General features: G+C 38.6%; 1 protein-coding gene across 1 annotated transcript; it reads left to right on the top strand.

Moving 5' to 3' along the window:
* The first annotated feature begins 456 nt into the window (after positions 1-456).
* Positions 457-1392, top strand: LOC138528103 (olfactory receptor 6N1-like). The gene has a single exon (XM_069639553.1). The coding sequence runs from the start codon at positions 457-459 to the stop codon at positions 1390-1392; it is 936 nt and encodes a 311-aa protein (XP_069495654.1).
* The last annotated feature ends 532 nt before the right edge of the window (positions 1393-1924 follow it).

The following is a 1924-nucleotide window of genomic DNA, read 5'->3' as shown; positions in this document are numbered from 1 at the left end:
TTTATTTAACGGTCAGGGAATGTATCATTCTCATTATATTGTCTCTGAACTTACCCTGTTGTTCTATCTTGTACCAGTTTGTCCATATGTTCAGTACTTCGGCGTAAGCACTCTATAAATAAATAACTATGTGAGATTTTAAAATGTAATTTTGTATGTAATCTTATGAAAGGTTTGTAATAAACCAAACATAATAAAAATAAATAAATACAAATACAAAGACATTAGAAGCATAAATATGAATTTTGTCACCTAGTAAAGTGGTTGAGAATCTGGTGGAGGTGACAGGTCAGTCAATTCCCTTTGCATTAATGTAATAATGAGTTATTTTTCTTATTCCTTAGACCTAATGAAATCTCTCTAATAGAGTCATGTTTTAAGTAATAGGTCATGTTCCATGGAGACAAGTCATGCGCATGTTTTTCACATTTCTGTTTCAGGTAAATCTTGCAGAATATGTTGGAGAGCATCAATAGTTCAGTAAGTGAGTTCATCATCTATGGCTTTCCGAGTCTCCAGAATTTCCATGGCCTGCTGTTTGGGATCTTCCTCACCATCTACCTCCTCACCATCACAGGAAATGGGATTGTATGTCTACTTACAAACTTGGATCAGAAGCTGCAAACGCCAATGTACTTCTTTGTCAGTCATCTCTCCTTCCTGGACCTTAGTTTTGCCACAGTTACCGTCCCAAAAATGCTGGCCAAGTTTTTGGTGAACAACAACACAATTTCCTTTAGCGGTTGCCTCTTACAGATGTATGTTTTCCTTTCTCTGGGCGGCTCAGAATGCTTCCTGTTGACTGTGATGTCCTTTGATCGCTATTATGCCATATGCCAACCTCTCCATTATGCCACACACATGACTAGAAGACTCTGCACTCAGCTTGCTGCGGCTGCATGGATTGGGGGATTCCTCAGTCCGCTGATACAGACAGTTTTAGCCTCAAGGCTGCCCTTCTGTGGACCCAACATAATTCATCATTATTACTGCGACCACCCACCGCTTCTTCTGCTGGCCTGCGCCGACACGTCCCTCAATGTCGCCATTGGCTCATCCATTGGCTTCTTTGTTATTATGACATCTTTTACTCTTGTTCTAATATCATATGTAAAAATAATATCATCCATCATGAAAATTAGTTCCTCAGGCGGGAGAAGAAAGACCTTTTCAACCTGTGCTTCTCATTTAATTGTGGTGAACCTTTTCTATTTGCCAATCATTTTCATGTATATCCGTCCTTCGGCATCCTATGTTTCCGATGTAGACTCGCTCGTAGCCATGATATATTCGGTCATCACGCCGATGGTAAATCCTACAATATATACCCTCAGAAACAAAGACATCGAGGATGCTTTCAAGAGGAAGCTTGCCATGTTTTCATGTAGATGAGAAGCTTTAATTATTTGTTTCTTCTCTAAAGTAACATGTGTGGCATTAGTCAACCCTTCTGTCAGCCTAGTGCTTCATCTGTTTCATGTCAGTAAACAAGAACTTCAAGAACTTGTAAGGTAAGTAGGGTTAAGCAGAAAACGTTTTAACGTCTGGTTGGAGTTACCCAAAAAAAGTCCTCATGATATTTCCTGAAGGAGACCCAGACCAACACATGGGGACAGGTTTAGCTTGTGTTTCTCTGTCTAACAACGTAAGCATGTTGTGTATATGTGGTATCTGCACAAGACTAACCCTCTGTTTATCATTTCTATGTAAATGTAACCAGTTTGTCAACAAAAAAGGTTCTGGGAATTAGGTTTGATTATATCAGTCAACGATTATACCAGACAGTAACTAAACCAAATGTATGTATTTTGTTTGATAATTGTGTAGATTTGTTGCTAATCATATCATAAACAAGACATTTTGTTTTACTTAACAAATTCCCTTCTTGAGTGGAAGCACAAGAAAGATCTCTTGAATATCAATG

Source organism: Ambystoma mexicanum, chromosome 7q (assembly GCF_040938575.1).
Source record: "Ambystoma mexicanum isolate Mex_15411 chromosome 7q, UKY_AmexF1_1, whole genome shotgun sequence".
Lineage (NCBI taxonomy): Eukaryota > Metazoa > Chordata > Amphibia > Caudata > Ambystomatidae > Ambystoma > Ambystoma mexicanum.
Note: the sequence above shows the minus strand (reverse complement) of the source record. Positions and strands in the feature narration are given on the sequence as shown.